At 40.7% G+C, this 18655-nt stretch overlaps 1 protein-coding gene across 9 annotated transcripts in view; it reads left to right on the top strand.

Annotated features, from left to right (window-relative positions):
* Positions 1-18655, top strand: part of TOP1MT (DNA topoisomerase I mitochondrial) — a 52104-nt gene that overhangs the window by 8855 nt on the left and 24594 nt on the right. For 8 of the 9 annotated variants that reach the window (XM_042463068.1, XM_042463066.1, XM_042463067.1 and 5 more), the window contains exons 3-9: positions 943-1045; positions 2514-2581; positions 6792-6891; positions 8634-8692; positions 14126-14185; positions 16569-16644; positions 17911-18569. In XM_042463068.1, the coding sequence (XP_042319002.1) occupies positions 943-1045; positions 2514-2581; positions 6792-6891; positions 8634-8692; positions 14126-14185; positions 16569-16644; positions 17911-18569 (1125 nt within the window). The remainder of the gene's footprint in view (positions 1-942; positions 1046-2513; positions 2582-6791; positions 6892-8633; positions 8693-14125; positions 14186-16568; positions 16645-17910; positions 18570-18655) is intronic. The other variant, XM_042463069.1, reaches the window with a different exon arrangement.

The raw sequence follows: 18655 nt of genomic DNA, 5'->3' as shown, positions 1-18655 counted from the left end.
TGTCCTTTAAAAGTAACTTGGATAGAAAATGTTATTCCTGGCTTTTTATCATACCTGCAGAGTGACTCTGTTCCCTCTTGTTACATTTGGAATTTTATCTTTTTTGAACAGCAGCGTTACCAAAAAGGGTAACTCCTTATAGGCTATATAAGTTATGTTGCTAAAACAGATTGAGTCTCCCTTATCTGAAATGCTTGGGACCAGAAGTATTTGGGATTCTGGATTTGTTCAGAGTTTGGGATATTTGCATATATATAATGAGATGGGACCCAAGTTTGAACCTGAAATCAATTTATGTATCATATACATCTTATAATCATACCCCAAAGCCAATTTTATACATAATATTTTTAATAGGTTTGTACATGAAACAAAGTGTGTTTGCACACTGAACCATCAGAAAGCAAAGGTGTCTCTTTCCCAGCCACCTATCCGGTCAATTTTGGAGTATTTTGAACTTTGAAATTCCAGATAAGGGATATTCAACCTGTAATTCATTACAGACAGATGTAGAAAATTTGCCCAGGGATTCACATGAGGGAGGGGTAGGAATCATGGAGCCCTCCAGATGTTGGTGGAGTGCAGTTCCCAGCATTCCCCACTATTGGCTATGGTGGCAATAGCTACTGGGATTTGCAGCCCAGCATGTAGTCCATGTGTTTCCTACCTTATCATAAAGGCATATCAAGTCTTTCCATGAGTGGAAAAAAGGAGGAAGGGGAAGGCCACCGGGATATAAATTGGTTATCAGTTCTTTTCTGCATTCTAGAGACAAAATGGGGGAGATCATGGGTGAATAGACTGGAGTAAAATGAACAGAAGTGCCAGTGGGTATGAAAGTGGTTATGTTGTCATTTTGTGAGAGGTACTGAGCTGCCGCATCTCGGGGTGGTATGTTTTGGACATGCTCTTCTTAATCATATTCTTCGTTCCATTTTCAAGAAACAAGAAACAGCTTTGTGTATCGCCAGAGCCCAAAAGGCCAAAGAAACCAAGGGAAAAAGCTCCCGCCAAAGGGCAGCAAGAAACCCAATACGATGAAAAGGTTTGTTGGATGGACAGGTTGATGGCTAGATTGATACGTTTCTTTTGGATGTGGGGTCATAGTTCCAGTTCTGATTAAAAATGTGGTGCCTCATCGGCTGGGTATTGGCTGGGTTTGAGCTGTTTTCTGTTGCATTTAGTTTTCCAGCCCATACTTGCTGCAGTTTCTTGTTTAAATGAAAGGTTCAAAGTATCCCCAGCTTTATAGTCTACTCTTTCCTGTTCTGCAAAGTTGAAGGCAACTAAAAAAGATAGAGACCTCTTGACAGATGGATTGACCCCAAAAGGAAACTATGGTGCCTGAGTTTGCAAGAACTGAGCATGGCTCTTGGTGTGAGAAGCCCACAGAAATCTCTCCATAAGTCAAAAGCAACATGATGGCCGTAGCAACAGCAAATAACAAAAACATGAGAGTGTGTCAGATAAAAATAGTGACTTAGAAGAGCAGTCCTAAGTAAATGTACAGATGGGAGAAATAATATTGCAAATTTTATTGAATTTATTGGTAACCTAGCCATGTAAAGCATTATCGGTATGGGCAAAGTTTCAATCTTTCCAAATTAATTGGAATTCAGCTCCAATTCAGTCCTGGATTGTCCAGCTATTCAGGATGGGAGAAAAATCCTTTAAAATACAGTAAAACTTGTGTGTATATCCTTCACAAATGAACCAATTTTTTTAAAGCCTTAGAAAATGGACTAAATCAGGAATGAGGAACCTGTGACCCTTCGCATGTGACCCAATGGCCATTTAATTCAGCCCCCGGCCATGTAGGAATACACAGCTAAAGCACTCCCAAAAGATGTTTTTTGTGGTTTTTTGGGCTATGTGGCCGTGTTCTCGAAGAGTCTATTCCTGATGTTTCACCAGCATCTGTGTCTGGCATCTTCAGAGAATTGTCATGAAATGCTTGGGACCAGGGGTATTCTGGATTTTTTTTAAATTGAAATACATGTACAGTATTTGCACATAGATACATAATGAGATAACTTGGAGATAGGACCCAAGTCTGAACACAGCATTCTTATATGCTTCATATAGACCTTATACACATAACCTGAAGGTAATTTTATACAATACTTTAAAATAATTGTGTGCGTGGAACAACATTTGGGCACACTGAACCATCAGAAAGCAAAGGTGTCACTACCTCAGCCCACCTCTGAGAAAAGTTTTGGATTTTGGAGTATTTTGGAATTCCGGATACGGAGACTCAACCTGTATCATCACGAAACCTTGCAAAGAATTGTTTAGTCAAAGAAACTTTGCAGATGGCATGAGTGATGTGTTGAGGGGTGGACTGGAAAAGGGCAGGAAATTAGAATTATATATGGAGGCAAGTAAATGCACAATTTGCAGGTTAAAGGCAGGGGGAAATAAAGCCCATCAGTTAGGGTGAAATGCCCTAAACCTTGTCAGTGGGTGTATCTGTCTGTGCCCCTCATCATTTTCATGCTCCTCTCTTTCAGTCTTTGAAAGGTACAAAGAAGAAGCATCTGTCAAAGGAGAAGCCATTACAGGAAAACACCATCTCCAGGTAATGCTTTGTCTTCTCTGTCACATAGTATGTCTTGAATCCTTCTTGTGGAGTTCTTCCTTTGTTAGAATATTCTTTTTAAAAGGGCATGGCATCCTTTGGTCTTCCAGATGTACTGGAGTCCATTTTTCAGCGGCCCCAGCCATCATATGTCATGTTAGGGAATTCTGGAATTTGTCATCCCAAATATCTGGAGGGAGAAAGATTCACTGTTTATTAAGCTTTTCAGTGTAATAATCCCATGGTTGAGAATACGTTACCTTAAGAGCAGGTTTATCTGCTGAAACACTGGAAGTGCCTCTCACGCTTCCTTGGTGGCTTGTTGTTGTGTGCCTTCAAGTCATTCCCAATTTATAGTGACCCAAAGGTTTTTTTTTTTTGGCAAGATTTGTTCAGAGGGGTTTGCCATTGCCTTCCCCTGAGGCTGAGAAAGTATGACTTGCCCAAGGTCACCCAGTGGGCTTACATGGCCGAGCTGGGAGTCAAACTCTGGTCTCCAGAGTCATAGTCCAAGACTAACCACTACACCACATTGCCCCAGTGGTTTAAGTGGGAAAGCTGTTTTCACACTGTTTTCACAAGTCACACACTCTCAGCCTCAAAGGGTCGAAAACATCCATACCAGAAACTGGACATAGGAAGGGTGTCCATGTTGGTTCTGCTGGACCTCTTGCTATCCTTCTGGCCTGCTTCTCTGAGATGGGACTTAGAGTCATTCTTTTACAGTGGCTCTGTTACTTGCTGGAGGAAAGAACCCAGAAAGTGGTGTTGGGGGACTCCTGTTCAACCCCCTAGCCATTAGTCTGTGGGGTTCCTGAGGGTTCTGTTTTGACCCCCGTGTTGTTTGACATATGCATGAAACCACTGGGAGAGATTGTCTGGAGATTTAGCACATGGTGCCATCAATATGTGGATGACACCCAACTCTACGATACCGTGGTCAATGGTATTGAATGCTGCTGAGATGTCCAAGAGCACCAACAGGGTCCCACTTCCCCTGTCGATGCCCAGATGGAGATCATCGACTAAGGCAACCATGGCCCTCTCAACTCAGTATCCCGCCCTGAAGTTGGTTTGAAATGGGTCTATAATCGGCTTCATCCAAGACAGCTTGGAGTTGGAAGGCAACTGTCCTCTCGATCACTTTGCCCAAGAATGGTGAAAGGGAGACCAGTTTGTAATTTTTTTTGATCAAGGAGTCAAGGGAGGGTTTTTTCAACAGTGGTTTGACTATCACTTGTTTTAATTGGGCTGGAAATTTCCCCTCCCTGAATGATGCATTAATTATAATTTGTAGCAATGTTTTTACTGCATCACCTCCCTGTTCAGTCAACCATGATGGGCAAGGATCAAGGGGGCATGTTGTCCTCCTTACACATCCAAGAAGCTTATCCACTTCATCGATATTTACAAACTCAAAGTCTTTTTGGTTGCATTTTATTAAGAGTAGATCTGAACTGTTTTAATACTGTGAGTAGTTTAATTCCATTCTAATGTTCCACTTTAGTGTTTACTATTATACAGGCTACGTCTCCCTTATCCAAAATGCTTGGTACTAGAAGTGTTTTGGATTGCAGATTTTTTCAGACTTTGGAATGTTTGCATGTATGCCTTGGAGATGGGATCCAAGTCTAACATTTATGTTTCCCATGCAACTTATACTCAAAGCCTGCAGGTAATTGTATACACTCTATTTGGATTGTGTCTTCCTGCATGGCAGGGGGTTGGACTGGATGTCCATCATTCTGTTATTCTGTGATTTGAATAATTTTGTTTATGAAAAAAATGGATACATTGAACCATCAGAAAACAGAGGTGTCCCTATCTCAGTCACTCATGTAGACAATTTTGGATTTTGAAGAATTTCAGGTTTTGGAATATAGAGACTCAACCTGTAATAATAAGTACAATAATAGTGATAACAATACGCAATTGTGAAATGAAACAATCAGGTCAGGGAAGCTTTTCTGAAGTAAAGAAAAACATGTCAAAGGTTTGGAGGCCACTTGAAGGCTTTTTCCAGATTGCATCTAGGGATGATATTTTCTTTCATTGGTGGAGGTTAGGGGGACTTTATAGGTCCTTGAGGTGGGGTTGCTAGAATGAAAACCAAAGGCAGCTTTTGTATCCTTAATACTTGTATAGAAGTGGGAATTTCAGTTTGTCATGCAAACAGGTGACAAGGAGCACCCTAAGAGTCATTCAGAAATTGGGTTTTATTTTTAGCGGGACTATGCAAATAATCTCACTCACACATTTTGGGTTTGTTATTCACACAACGGAACCGCGCCTATCAGCATCTCTGGGAGTTTGATTGCTCGCATTTGCCAGCATTTGAATAAAGATTGAGTCGACAATGCAAACGTATTGGAAACACATTCAAGGCATGCTGAGTTTTTCCTGGGTCTAGTTGCATTGGTTATTCACACTTCTGACAATGCCAATCTTTTTTAAAAACTGGGGAAAAATCCGATGTTGATTATCCCGGGTTAAGTGGGTTTTTGGGTAGCCCCCTAAAAAACATAATCGGGTGCATTTGGAATGCATGTGAACCAAGGAAATTCAGCCCAGATTCATCTTGGATTATTTTCACCGTCTGAATGACCCCTTATTCCTGGGCCTTACTTCTTCCACAGCCACTGTGCAGATGGTCTTTTCTGCTGCTGATTTGCCTGTGCTGTCTTAGTTCTAATGCGCCAAAAGGATTCTATACATAAATATATAAATTTGTATTTAATCCATAACATAATCCATAAATACAGACCACACTTTGCTAGCATCTCTCTTCATTTCATGACCTACAAAGCTGTTGGTGCATTTATTGCCTGCTCGGCAGCCAAACTAAAATATAACCAAGAATCCAAAGCATTTATCTCCTCCCAAGCGCGGAGTTTTGTTTTCTTTCCAATTAGTAAGACAGGATTGCAGAGTGGAAACAATTGTCTGCATTACTGGTATGGTTTTTGTGCCGTCAGTTTTGATAGGGTATGCTGAGCAGGGAGCCAAGGGAGTGTTGTCTTTCCAAAATAACGGGAAACGGTTGAGCAATATCTAGGCTTTGTAGCATACATTTCCAGCTTTGCTTGATACACAAGAGATTGCCTTTTGTGTTCCTTTGGCCTCCTTTCGCTGGAATAAGCAGGTGCAAAGAGCCATTGAAACATGCTAGTGCTGGAGGCCCTGAAAGGGAAAACTTCACATGCATATTCTGGAGCAGCATGACAAAATGTCCTCCATTGTGGAAAGAAGTGGCAAAGACCCCTAAACTTGTCGCACTTTTTCCTGGCAGCGCATTTCAGACTATATTCCCATGGGGGGAGGGGGGAACAAGTAGTCAAGCTTTCTCTGAACAGAGAGGTTGGCCAAATTAATGGTCTCCCCCACAATGTAAAGCACGGTTTGGAAAAAGTACTCTTTTTGAACTGCAATTCCAGGAACCTCCCAAGGCAATGTGGTGCAGGGATTCTGGAAGTTTAAGACTCTGAGCCACAAGAGAATGTAGCAAGACACTTGGCAGAGAAATATAGAAGCCGTCTTGCAGCTGCAAGTCATTTTTTCCTCTTCTTTGCTTCAAAAAAGAATTATCATCATTAAAATTATTTCCAAAAGCTTTTCTCAAATAGAAGACATCATTTATAATAAGGGGCAGCTGTCAGTCCTATAAGAGACAAGCTTTCTGGTCCTCAAATAGCGGACATTCCTTATAATAAAGGCCAGTGTATTGAGGTGGTTTGAGCAATGGACTAGGACTCTGGGAGAGCAGGGTTTGAATCCCCACCCCGCCATGCAATCACCTTGGAAATCCCTGGGCAAGTCACACTCTCTCAGCCTCAAGAGGAAGGCAATGGCAAACCCACTCTGAATAAATCTTGCTGAGAAAACCCATGGATAGGGTTGCCATCAGTCAGAGTTGACTGAATGGCACATAGTAACAACACCAACTCTAGGAGTTGGGAAAAAATAATTTCAGTTCCCCCACATCAGAAAGCTTAAAGGACTGGTGCAAAGGATTCTTGGTTTTGTAGCACTTGCTACACTGTTAATCTTTAATGTTAGTTGAAAATCTCAATGTAAGCAATTTAGGCCAAATATAGGATTTCACCAGCATTAGCCACACAGGATGGATCTGGGAGGGAAAGAAGAGACAGTAGTTTGGCATCACATTCACTGTTCCACCTATTCAATCTCTCCATTTACTGGTTTTGCTAAGAAGCTCTATAAAGTCAAAGGAGGCCAGCAGGATCAAAGCCACAAACAGGAAGGTAGAAGATGGAAACACAGCTGTGAAGACAAGAAACACAAAACACCAGGTATGTAGTCCATGGTGAGACATGATGTTGGGGAGTTGCAGTTGAGATGTCAAAGGAAAAGGGATCTTGGTTTCTTTCTGGCCACCTAGTAAGGGATCCAGTGTATGTTGGGCAATGCAGTCATGTGTGTTTTAACTTGCTCTGTGGAATCTGAGGATTCTGACCTAGATAGACCTCTGACTCTAGATGATCCCAGAATCTGGGCAGGTAGTGACAGACACAGCTATTGAAGACCGTCAGCAAGATGGGCTCTCAATTCAGCTGGAGTGGAGGGATGCTGAGAAAAGACCTCCATCATCTGCATCACATCAAAAGGAAGAGGACCAGTGTTGGAAGAGTCAAAGTCTCTTGCAGAAGTTTCAGTGAGAAATGCTGAGCAAGTAGCAACTTGGTGTCTTGAGGTCAGGCGCCTATATAAATATCCCATTAGCTGGAGGGAGTTCTTGTTGTTTGCAAGGGTTCATCTCAAAATGCCCTTGTGCTCTGGGATTTATTTTTAATCTTAAATCTCAGTTATCCAGAAAGCTTGGGAGCAGGACTTTTGAGTTTTGGATATTTTTTTTATTTTGGAATGGATAGATAGATAGATAGATAGATAGATAGAGATCTTGGAGATCGGACCCAAGTCTAAACATGAAATTCATTTCTGTTTCATATACATCTTAAACACATTGCCTGAAGGTAATTTTATACAGTATTTTAATAACGTGATGCATGGTGACGCAGTGGTTAAATGCCTGGCCTGCAGCCACTCACTCAAAACCATAAGGTTGCGAGTTTAAGACCAGCAAAAGGGCTCAAGCTTGACTAAGGCTTTCATCATTCCAAGGTCGCTAAAATGAGTACCCAGATTGTTGGGGGCAAATTAGCTTACAGTTGTAAACCGCATAGACACTGCTTAGATGGTATGAAGCGGTATATAAATGAAGCTTGTTTATGTACACTGAACCATCAGAAAGCAAAGGTGTCACTATCTCAGTCACCTTTGGTTTTTGGATTTCAGAATTCTGAATAAGGGAGACTCAACCTGTACTATATTAACTGGCATATCTCATTGCCTTTTCCTTTGGGTATCATGGCTATTGACTTCTTGTGACTGATTCTAGAACGGCAGAGGCCTTGCTAATGCACCAAGCTTCGTGTCTGGTCAGCTCCCTAGATTATCTGTGCATGAACTGGACTGGCTTGACCCCCTTATAACTCCCCCTATCATTCTTGGCACTTGCCACCTCTAGGCTCAGGACAATGAATGTTATGAGTCAGGCTGATGAAAGGTGGGACACAGGTTTACCTCTTAATTGGCAGCTGGATAGCATGTTATTTGCACACCTTCCCATGTGTTTCCTGAATCAAGTGGACTAGAAACTTAGGGCCCGAACAGACAGGCCAAAATAAAGCTGCTTTGGATCACCTTGGAGGTATGTTGGTTAAATGATGCATGCATCTTAAGAGGCCAAAAGCTGTGCCAAAGCTATGCTGGAGTGTGACTTTGGCATGGCTACTGGACTCTTAGGCTCCCTGTAGTTATGAACCCTTTGCCAATATAATAATAATAATAATGATACTGTTTATTTCTAGCCCGCTTTTCCAAAGATCAAAGCGGGTTACAACATGGATATATCAAACAGTATACAGTATAAAACATACGAAGTTAAAAACTCGACATGAGACTCGACATAAGATGTCTTGAACCTCTTTTCTGGGTCTATCTTGGATGCTGACATGGTTTTTTTCTCTTTCAGGGTAAGGCTGAATCCTCCCAGTCCAAATCTACCTTGTCAGAAGAGCAAAGTTCCTCTAGGTAAGTATCTACTGTATATACTCATGTATAGACTAGATATTTTAATCAAAAAATTGACCTCCCCAAAACTGGATCGACTTATCCATGGGTCAAAAAAAAGGGAACCACTTTCTTTTCTCTAAGGAGAGTAGTGAAAGGTGAGAGCTTAGTCCATCCCAGAAGCACCTAAATGAAGCACCAAGCCCTTCTACTCTGCCCAACATGGCTCCACTTCTGACCTTTTTGGATGCCTGGGTTGGAGAAGCACAGTTATGCCTGCCATAATTTTGTAAGTTTTTTGGCATCATTTTCTTTAGCTTTGTCCTTTATATCTTTTGTTGTGTGCCTCTTAAGTTTTACTCCCGACTTATCCATGGGTCAGCTCAAAACCCATAATTTTGGCCCCAAAACTTGGACTCGACTTCTACATGAGATCGACTTGTAGTCGAGTATATAGGGTAGTTTGGTCTGGCTTTTCATAGGCCAATGACACTTACAAATTAATTCCATGGAGAGCAAATTAAAGCTTTCAAGGACCAGTGGCATGAATGCAAGATGCAGGGGTGAAGAAAAGAATGTGCTGTGACAAACAGAGGTATTTTACCACTTGATCAAACTCCTCTCTTAAATACGTGCTGAATGTATTGTGTAGTTTGATCCTAAAACTGGCTGTGTGACTTTTAGCAGACATTAATCCAGGTTGCTTGTGCTTTAAACAGAATCTTCATCTTTGCATACTGTGGTCTTCTAGAGCTTTTGGGATTCACTGGATTTTTTGAACTCCCTGCCCCACTTCCCATACATATATTCTGAATTTTTCAGATACAGTACCTAAGGAGGTCAGTTGCTGCTCCTTGAGGTCTTCAAAGGTGGTGTCTTCACAAGGTCTTCCAAAACTTAGACTCCTCTGCAAAAAACCCTGAAACTGTAGCCAGACATCCCTTCCAGTTGTGGTTTTCAGGTGAAAATGAGCAGTGCAATGACAGTTGCTCCTCACCACTGTTGCCAACTTACGCTCTAAGGGTTTGTGCTGCAATATGTTGTTCCCACATTGGGTCTTCAATGTTGCTGCTGTTTTAGTTGGTGTCCTTTGAAGGCTCCACCATGACTGCAAGGGGATATTGTTCACACTTTTTGCTGATTGTGCAACCTGGCAATCAGGACAAAGTAACACCTGATGTTTGGGTCCCTAGGGAGCATGGCAGTTTCGTCACTGGCCACATCCAAGTGATTTGTTGTTCTTGTTATGTGCCTTCACGTCATTTCTGATTTATGGATACACTAAGGTGAATCTGTCATGGGGTTTTCTTGGCAAGATTTGTCAGAGGAGGTTTGCCAATGCCTTCCTCTGAGGCTGAGAGCATGCAACCTGTCCAAGGTCACCCAGTGGGTTTCATGGCTGAGCTGGGAATCAAACCCTGGTCTCCAAAGTTATAGTCCAATACTCAATACTCAATTCTAAAAGACATAAAATGGCTTACTTATACTGATGCATAGAATTTGTTCTGGTTAGTGGTATGCTAGCTGGGTCTTCAACAGGTACACAGAATATCATATTTGTGATATATCTAGTCAGCCAAGAGCCAGTCTGGTGTAGTGGTCCAAGTGCTGGACTAGGATTTTGGGAGAGCAGGAATCTAATCCCTGCTTGGCCATGGAAATCAACTGGACAACCTTTGGCTGGTCACATTCTCTCATCCTCAGAGAAAAGCAGTAGCAAACTCTTGCTGAACAAGTCTTGCCAAGAAAACCTGGCAATAGATTCACCTTAGGGCTGATGTAAGTGGGAAACTACTTGAAGGCACACAACAACATCAGCAACAACAGTTTAGTCCTAAGCGTAATTGTGGGACTGTTTGCAGATAGTGCCATAGACATATTGTGCTTTAAAATATTTCAAACACCTTTCTGTTCACGTGGTCATTCTGGTGCCCATGAGCTTCTAAACTTGATGCAGCAGCACTCAGTTATGAAATCTGTGATTGCAAAAGATTGTTAGGAATTAAATAAAAATAGATGGGGGTTTCCTCCAAGTATGTTGCATAGCATTGCCTTACATAAGACCCAGATAGTGCATATGAAAGAGTACACTCTAAATTTAATGGATGTTGACACCAATGTCCAAAAGCAGGAGAACAAGTTTACATGATACCATGTTGGCAACTGTAGGGCAGACCCGAGGGCTGGCTGGGATTTATTCCAGATTAATTGAACTTTAGTTTTTAATTAAAGCATTTAATCAGTTATGAAAGCCTCTTTTTGAGTTTCCGGAGCTAGACCTCTGTTGACCCCTTTTTAGGTGCTTGGGCAAAGCTGTGTTTTGTTTTGTACTGCTAAATTGGCAGGAAAAGCTCATGGAGTCCTCATCATCCAGTGCGTTTGGGCATTCAGGATGATGGGTGCCAGCTTGTATAATTACTCTTTTCTTTCTTTTTACCATTATAGTCTTTCTTTTCTTCTTAGGTCTGCAGAGATAATGCAGTTAGATGCCACTTTAACCCCCATGGCTCCCTGCTATGGAATTCTTTGACTTTTTGCCATATCTGTCAAAGAGCTCTGGTGCCACAACAAACTACAAATCCCAGGATCCCATAGCGTTGAGCCTTGGCAGTAAAAGCTGTGTCAAACTGCATTATTTCTGAAGTGCAGATTAGACCTTAGTCATACCCTGCTTTTCCTCCTAAGGAGCACAATGCATTTAGCAACTTCTATTAAACACAGAACTGTCTCTGTTGTAATCCAAAGTATTGGGAGTGATCTGGCTTTGTGTGTGTAAAGCCCATTAGCTGTACAAAAGATCTGCTACTGACAGAGATACAAAACTGCTGTCTATCATCTATCTGTTTCAGTGTGTGTGTGTGTGTGTATGCAGACACACAGAGACAAACGTGTACACACACACACACACACACACACACACAGATAGATGATAGAAATAATATATATATATACCTCAGAGCCAGCATTGTGTTGTGGTCTGAGTGTTTGACTATGACTCTAGAGTCCAGGGTACGATTCCCACCTCAGCCATGGAAACTTATTGGGTGACCAAGGGCAAGTCACACTTTCTTAGAGGAAGGCAATGCCTTCCAAACCTCATCTGAACAAGTCTTGCCAAGTTGACCCCATGGGGTTTAGGATTTTAGGGTTGCCATAAGTTGAAAACAACTTGGAAGGCACACAACACACATAAACACATATTCTTACAAATATATATCTGTGTGTGTGTGTTGCGTGCCTTTAGGTAATTTCCAGTCTGTGGATATGGGGGTCATACTTTGCAGACATTACAACATGGCCCAAAAAGTACAACCACATGTATAAGGCAACTTAGATGTGGGCAACATATCAGCAAGATGCACAAAGCCATGCACGTTCCTATTATTTAACTTATATCCTGCCATTCTTCCAGCATGGGACCTAAGACATTGATGTCTACTGCCTTCGCCTCCCATCATTGTTTTGGCCCATGGTCAGGAATACTGGGAGGTGTAGTCCTAAACATGTGAAGGGCTTCAGGTTGGGGAAGGTAATCATAGCTTTATATAGCCACCTTCATTTTTGGACTCTTCTTGTGAGAATTGCCAAAGGAAACACTGTCATGATGGATGGAAGGCATGCACTTAAAATGTTTACCACTAGATCACTGTGTTTTGAGCTATATTTCTTTTGGACAACTGTGGCAGATGCTCAAAATCAGTCTAAAGCCTATTCCATGGAAAGAGAGATGAATGTGATAAAACCAGGGTTGGCTGGTTTAAATCAGGTTAGTTTAAACCATGGTTTAATCCAAATGCCTTAAAAACACTTCTGTTTTTTAAAATTATTCATATATAGAGCCAGAGAGGCAAAGTGGTTTGTGTGTTGGACTATGATTCTGGATACCAGGGTTCGATCCCCAGCTTGGCCATGAAACCCACTGGGTGACATTGGGCAAGTCGCACTCTCAACCTCAGAGGAAGGCAATGGCAAACCTTCTCTGAAGAAATCTTGCCAAGAAAACCCCATGATAGGGTTGCCATGAATTGGAAATGACTTGAATGCACAAAACAACAACAACAAATATATATCTGTCTGTCTGTCTGTTATTACTCTTACTGGAACAACAGTGACTGAATTTAAACATTTTGACTTTTTACAGTTTACTGGCAGTTGTCCATTGTTAGACCAGTATCTTGTGTCAGTTGCTTCTTTTGAATCCCTCTATTTTATAATGCAAGAAATTCTGTCCAGAAACAAATTTTTCAGTTGATAAAAGTTCAACAAAAACAACTTGCTTTAAAAGAGCACTTTTAAAATAATGATTATTTAAGCTGGTGATCAGAACATCTGAACTGCATTTTGCTGCTTAATTTTCTGATTTAGTCTTTTATTGGTGTAGTCTTATACACTAATGCAAAACAGCAACAACCCTGGTTTAAACAAACAAACAAACAAACAAAAACCTTTTTTGGGTTTTTTGTTTGTCTTGTCTTGTTTTAAAAAACTGGTTCCCCCCTTCTTCCAGGGTTAGCATTTCTTGCACTATAAAATACAGGGATTAAAAAGAAGGAACTGACCTAGGACATTGGTCTAACAAAATAACAACTGCCAATAAACTGTAGAAAGTGAAAATGTTTAAATTCATACAGTCATTATTGTTCCACTAAGAGGGTTGGAAAATAGTAATAACAGCCAAATAGATAGATAAATATTTATTATGGCCACACACCAGCATAAGCACAATAAAAAACGGCATACAAATACAATATACAACCCTGGATAAAACTGCTAGGCCCAAAAAGAAAAGGAGTGTATAATGGTTGCCTAGCAACGAGCATCTTGCCCTTCCTCTTCCATTACCTGGACCATAGGCTGGCATCAATTCTACTTTGGGTTTCTTATGAAAAACGGTGCCCGTTCTCATCCATTGGAAGTGTCACAGAGAGATGTGGGCAACTGGAGGGCCCTACTTCATTTTCTGTTATTCTGCGTCCAAAAATCCTGGGACTTGTCTACACGATTAAAATACGCCTTATTTCACTTGATTAGAATATGATCTGGCCAGATGTGATTTGCAAAAGTTTGGGCCTTTGGGTTGGGGCAAGGAAAATCTACTTATTTTCTGGAGAAAAGCTTTACGGTTTTTACCAGCAGATCTGGGAGTATTTGTGAAGATGCACATTATCGAACCGTCTGCACCGTATAGCAGAGTGAGGAAGAATAGATGTGAATAGAAATGAATATTCTCAGAAAAGACAAAGCAATTGAATGTTGATGTGAATGTGCAAAAATCTGCAGCAATTCGCATAGTACACTTACGTGTAGACTAGCCCCTGGACTCTGTTATCCAAAATAGATTATCTCAAAATCTTTCTGTTTTGGATTGTAGATTTGTGTTGGACCATAAGGACATACCTTACCCAGTGCCTTGTTTTGTCAGAAAAACCAAATCTGATTTGTTCTCTCTTTCAGAGGTTTCGAGAGTACCATGGATTTCGCAGACTGTAACGGCCATGCTGTTTCTCATATGAGGTAAAATCAGGATTAGTAACCACAGAAAACATGAAAGAATTTTGCACATGGACTTATCTCACGCTTGTATAATGGGTCCATGATATTCACTGGGGTTTGATTCCAGGACACACACACACACACACACACACACACCACGGGTACCGGAATCTGTGGATGCTCAAGTGCTATTTTATACAGCGGGGTGGAAAAATGGTATCCCTTTTATATAAAATAGCAAAATCCAGATTTGCTTTTTGGATTTTTAAAAAAAATATATTTTCAAGCCATGGATGGTTAAATCCATAGATGCAGAATCCATGGTTATGGAGAGCTGACTGTAGTATGATCACCAACTTAGTTCAAGTAAAGTCACCATCTGTATTCACAGATTCTTTATCCATGGATTCAAGCATCTACAGATTGAAAATGTTAAAAAGATACACAGTACAAATTCCAAAAAGCAAACCTTGCTTTTGCCATTTTATATAAGGGACATGATTTTACTGTGCTACTGTAATATAATGGGACTTGAGTACTGTATCTACAGATTTTGGTATCCAGAGGGAGTCCTGGAACCAAACCCCAGTGGATACCAAGGGCCCACTGTACTTGTAAAGAGTGCCAGAGAGAGATTTTTAAAAGGCATATCAAAGATGGTATGAACAGTATCTTTATTGTGATCAACTAATGTTCCCAAAGTAAAGTGCATGTATGGAAATCTTCTTTGGGTAAGCTGCCTGAAAAATAGGGGCAAAATAAAAGAGAGGGTATGCTGTTAAGCCATGGCTGGTTCTTTGTTTAAAATGGCAATGAAGCAAATGTTGTAGAATGGTTTTGCATTTTGCAAAAATAAAACAAAAAACTAAGAATAATAATCCTTTTTCTGCCCCCCCCCCATTACTTTCTTTATGTCCTACCTTCTGGCAAGATCCAGGACCTGAAAAGCTTGTAACCTACTGGGAAATGACTAGTGAAAGTCACAATATAAATACAGGTTGAGTCTCCCTTATCCAGAATTCCAAAATCCAAAATATTCCAAAACCCATTTTTAATGTATGCCTGAAATAGGGACATCTTTGCTTTCTGATGTACACAAATTTTGCTTAGGCACACATTTATTTTAAAAATATGGTATAAAATTACCCTCAGGCTATGTATATAACGTGTATATGAAACATAAATGAATTTTGTGTTTAGACCTGGGTCCCATCTTCAAGATATCTCATGATGTATGTTTATGCAAATGCAAGTATTCCAAAATTTAAAAAATCAAAAATATCTCTGGTCCCAAGCATTTCGGAGAAGGGAGACTCAACCTGGAATTGTCATAAATAATTCCAAAAAGCCAATAAAGTCAAGCCTTTATTGAAAACTTTGCTATTCACAAGTCTCTTGTAAAGGTAGAAAGGCGTAGGAAATAAGTGGCTTGGTTGTTTTAATACTGAAGCTTATTTTGACTTAAAAGCTTATATTTATTTGTTCTCTTTACTGAGTTAATAAAAGCAAACTTAGGTACTTTGGCTATGGAAGGTGCAGTGCTGATCTTTCCACCCTTTAAATCGGGGGAGGAAACATTTGTCTGTTTAGATATATTGCCCTCTGCCAACACTGGCAATACTGGGTAGTTGAAGCTGTATTTGAAAGCATCTGGAGAGCTAAAAGTTACCAACACCTCTCTTAAACAAAGTCCTGTCTCTCCAGGCTGGGATGGAAATTGTGTATCCTCCAGATGTTGTTGGAGTGCAACTCCCATGAATCCTAGCCAGCACAGCCAGTGGTGAGGAAAACTGGGGATTGCAGTCCATTCACATCTGGAGGGTCACACATTTCACATCTCTATTCTAGGTAGCACTAGCAGTGGGTGAGATAGTGACACCTTGCACAAAATTATTAAAAATCTAGTGTATAAATTTACCTTCAGGTTACGTTTTTAAGGTGTATATGAAACATAAATGAATTTCATGTTTAGACTTTGGTTCCAACTCCAATATAAGTCATTACGTACAGTCGGCCCTTCTTAGACACAGATTTTTTATACACGGATTCAAGCATACATGGTTTGAAAATGTTTTTAAAAAAGTATAAATTTCAAATATCAAACCTTGATTTTCCATTTTTTATAAGGGACACCATTTTGCTATCTCATTATATTGAATGGGACTTGAGCATACACAGATTTTGTTATATACGGGGGATCTTGGAACCAAACCCCAGCGTATAACAAGGGTTCACTGTATAAGCAAATATTCCAAAATCTGGAAAAATTGACAATACTCCTGGTTCCAAGCCTTTCAGAGATGGGAGACTCAACCTGTACTTGAAGGAGAAACCTCAGAAAATCATACACCAGACTATTTAAATACTGTCGTGAACATTTCTTATGCTGTGTTTGTGTATGTAGAATAGAGCCTGTGAGAAAGAAAATCAAGCTGGAAACAGAAGAAAGAGTGTGCACCAGGAGGGATGAAAACAAGACAGTGAGTATGGTGGAATTTCATACAGAATATAGCAATGGAATTTGAATAAAAGCAGGACTAAGAATGGGGTAGGAATCACAGGATCAGTTAAAGGATTTAATAAACTGTGTAAATTTACAGCGCTATATAAATAAAGGTTAATAATAATAATAATAATAATAATAATAATAATAATAATAATAATAAACCATAACTCCCAGGAGCTCTAGCCAGCATTGCTAATGGTGAGGCATGCTAGGAGTTGTAGTTGAATAACACCTGGAGAGCCATAAGATTCCCACCTCTCTCCTGCTATCACAGGCTGCTGCCACACTGCAGAAATAAAGCAATCTGATACCATTTTAAGTTCCATGGCTCAATGTTATGGAATTCTGGATTTGTAGGTTGGTAGAACACCAGAGCTCTCTGACAGGAAAGCTAAATATCTCACAAAACTTTCAAGTCCCAGAATCCCATAGCATTGAGTCATGCCAGTTAAAGTGGTGTCAGACTCCATTACTTCTGCAGTGTGGATGCACCCACAGTAACCACAGGCAGAATCCGAAATACTAGAATCAGAAATACTTTGATTCAAAATTTATTTTTAATTGAAAATAGGTGTGATCTATTTTCAAATAAAAGTAAATTTTGAATCAAAGTATTTCTGATTCTGGTACTTGTGGGTGAAGTTAGTCACCAGAGCTCAGAAAAAATGCTTTTTCAAACTAATATATCCTAGACTCCTGCAGCCACACAAAGATCTGAAGCCTTACCTGTTTTCACAGGGATTAATAATAATAATAATAATAATAATAATGTTTACTTATATACCGCTTTTCCAAATTAGATCAAAGCGGTCAGAACAAAGGCTTATCCAGGCTGCTGTCACATTGCAGAATTAATGCAGGTTGACACTGCTTTAACTGCCTTGGCTCCATCCTTTGGAATCCTGGGATTTATAGTTTGTTGTGGCACCAGAGCTCTCTTAACAGGGAAGGCTAAATATTCACAAAACTAGAAATTCAGTAGCACTGACCCATGATATTTAAAGTGGTCTCAAATTGGATTATTTCTGCATAACCTATCACAGAGTTTTCTTGGCATGTTTCTTCAAGGGAGGTTTGGCATTGCCATCCTCTGAGGCTGAGAGAGTGTGACTTGCCCAAGGTCATCCAGTGGGTTTTTATGCTCCAGTGGGCAATCCACCTCATCTCCAGAGTCGTAGTCCAACACTCAAACCACTACACCATGTTAGCTCCCTTGACATTCCTAATTTCTTTCTGGCAGGTGAGCCAGCGACAGGTGAAGAAAGAGTTGCTTTCTTCAGAAACGGACCACAGAGCAGCGGAGGAGAGAACTGAGAAAAAGAAAGCTTCTGATGTGAAACAGGAGAATGAGAAACATGAAGGGCAGGAGGTGAGACCAGGAGGCCATGGCAAAGCAAAGATTGCGGAGGAGGAGAAAGTGAAAGGAAGGAAAGAAGAGAATAATAATGAAAAGTGGCTGAAGAGGGAGAGGAAGAGTGAAGGAGAGGAGGGAGAAGATGTGGCAGAAAGAAGGAAAACGAGTGAAGTGAAGTCCGAAAGAGAGAACAGTTTGGATGGTGAGAAGGAAATGGCCGGAAGGGCATCTAGGAAAGAAGGGGAAGAGTTGGTGGAAGGTGGACCAGAGCTTGGGCTGCCCTTGGAAATCAAGCAGGAGTGCAGTTCTGAGGAGCAGAAGCCTGCCAAGAGGAAGAAGAGGAAAGACCAAGAGGTCCCGGAGGATGGCAGGGGAGAGAAGGCCAAGAGAAAGAAGAGCAAAAGAGCCACCTCAAAAGCAGGGGCCGGAAGATGCTCCCGAAAGAGGAAAGCTGAAGAAGAGGCGGGAGCCCATAGGAAGAAAAAGAAGAGGAGGGAAGAATGTGGGAAGGAAAAGGGAAACATCAAGGAGGAGAAGTGGAAGTGGTAGGTCTTGCATTTGAGATGGGCTTTTAAATGGAATGAATGTAGATAGATCAACATCATAAGAAGGCATTGACTCATTGGAAAAG

Source organism: Sceloporus undulatus, chromosome 4, assembly GCF_019175285.1.
Source record: "Sceloporus undulatus isolate JIND9_A2432 ecotype Alabama chromosome 4, SceUnd_v1.1, whole genome shotgun sequence".
Classification (NCBI taxonomy): Eukaryota; Metazoa; Chordata; class Lepidosauria; order Squamata; family Phrynosomatidae; genus Sceloporus; species Sceloporus undulatus.
The sequence above is the reverse complement of the archived record's forward strand: the minus strand, read 5'-3'. Positions and strand labels throughout refer to the sequence as shown.